The 1776-nt window shown below is 65.9% G+C and overlaps 1 protein-coding gene across 1 annotated transcript; it reads right to left on the bottom strand.

The window, feature by feature from the left end:
- Nucleotides 1–91: 91 nt before the first annotated feature.
- PYROXD2 (pyridine nucleotide-disulphide oxidoreductase domain 2) lies at nt 92–1659 on the bottom strand (the record flags this gene model as incomplete). Its single annotated transcript, XM_010294615.1, has 7 exons — nt 92–189; nt 295–356; nt 591–744; nt 888–1034; nt 1146–1219; nt 1302–1395; nt 1640–1659. Coding segments are annotated over 7 exons (649 nt in total), but the record flags the coding sequence as incomplete, so codon positions are not given.
- Nucleotides 1660–1776: the final 117 nt, after the last annotated feature.

The following is a 1776-nucleotide window of genomic DNA, read 5'->3' as shown; positions in this document are numbered from 1 at the left end:
GCTGGGACACAGCAGAGCTGAGGACCTGCCAGCACAGAGGGTGGCACGGTGGACGGGGCAGCCATGAGCCCCAAAGGGAAGGGACCCTCACCCACTGCCGGGGGTGTGGGGACTGGCCATGGCTCCAATCACGGCGTCAGTGGCCAGAGTTGCCTTCAGGGGCTCCGACTCAAACCAGTGATCCAGGATCTGGCCCAGAAGAGAGTGCCCAGGTCTGGTTGAGGCCTGCCGCAGAACCCTTGCAGGCAGCAGTGAAGCAGCTGGTGGCTCTGCACCACCACTACCAGCACTCACCTTGGAGATGGGAGCTGTGAGCACCTCGTAATAACGGGGCAGCTGCCGCCCCAGTGCCAGCCCTAGGGGTGGAGAGGTGATGCGAGACCTGCACGGCTGTACCAGGGCCAGCTGCCTGTACCCAGTTGGGTTTGGGAGCAGGCAGTGGGCAAGCCTCCCAGAGCCTGTCAGCCCTGCTGGGGCTCTCCCAGGGAGCCTGTGCTCTGGGAAGGAACAGCCCTGCATTGCCCGCTCCAGGTGTGGGCAAACATGGGCAAACACCCATTGCCATTGGGGTCCTGGCATCCCAGACATACCTGCCCGCAGCAGGGGCCGCAGGGCTCGCAGGGCCCTGAGCCGCTGGAGCAGGGAGCCCTGCCCCAGAGCAGCTGTATCCACTGGGGGGGCATCTAGCAGCGGGTCGAGGGCCAACACCAAGCTCCCCATGAACGCCTCATACTCAGGGTAAGCCTGAAAGGGGACAGAGTAGGGGCAAGAGGGACTGCGCCATGGTGGGTGCAATGGATATCTCACCCAGGAGCATCCCTGCTGCTCCACTGGGCAGGGCAGCTCTTCGGGGGCTTTGCCATGCCAGACACATGCCCCTGAAGTACCTGCGCATCCTTCTGGGAGAACTGAGCGATCTGTCGCTGGGTCTGAGCCATGTCGTGCCCCAGCAGGAGGGCGCGAGGGGGGCTCCTGTCCTCCAGTAGCGGGGTGAAGGAGTAGGGGTTCCGTGGGAGCACCCTCAGACCATGCCGCTGCAAGACAGGAATGGCAGGCCCGACCCTGTGGGGACGGCCTGCCAGCGGGCTCCCCCTGCCAGGGTGCCGGGAGGTGCTGGCAGCCCGGCGAGGGATGAGCGCTGGTACCTGCAGCTCCAGCTCAGTGTAGATCTGCGGCCGCAGCAGGCTGAGCAGGTACGACGCCCGGGAGAACTTGAAGCCTGGAAGACGTGGGGTGGTGGTGGGGCGTGCCCACACCCAGGGCTGGCCAGGTGTGGGGGAACACGGGGTGCACAGGGATACCTGGCACAATCTCCTCCGTGACAGCCGTGCCACCCAGAACATGGCGTTTCTCCAGCACGGCTGTGCGCACCCCTGCCTGCTGCAGGTAGGCAGCCTGGGGGGAGGGCAGTGTAAACCCACCCACGTCTCCAGGTGGGATGTGTCCTTGTTACCGTGAGCACCCTCTTGTGCGTGGTCCCCCCCCACCAGGGAGTGCTCCGCTCCCCACAGCCCTGTGGGAGCCCCCAGCCCCATGGGCCCTGCCACCAACACCCTCCCTTGCCCATGGCGCAGACCCTCCCTGCTCCCCCATTGTCCCCCAGTGGTGGGGGTGACAGCACCCCGCTCTCGGTACTCACTGCCACCAGCCCGTTGTGCCCTGCAAGGAGAGAGGGAGGGGAGCTGAGCCCTGCAGCAGGGCAGTCCCACGGCACAGGGCACCCTGCCATGCCTGGGACACAGGGCTGCCACAACCCCCCAAATAACAGGGTTCTGG

The sequence above is a fragment of the Phaethon lepturus genome, unplaced genomic scaffold, assembly GCF_000687285.1.
Source record: "Phaethon lepturus isolate BGI_N335 unplaced genomic scaffold, ASM68728v1 scaffold46409, whole genome shotgun sequence".
In the NCBI taxonomy this organism is placed as follows: Eukaryota; Metazoa; Chordata; class Aves; order Phaethontiformes; family Phaethontidae; genus Phaethon; species Phaethon lepturus.
The sequence above is the reverse complement of the archived record's forward strand: the minus strand, read 5'-3'. Positions and strand labels throughout refer to the sequence as shown.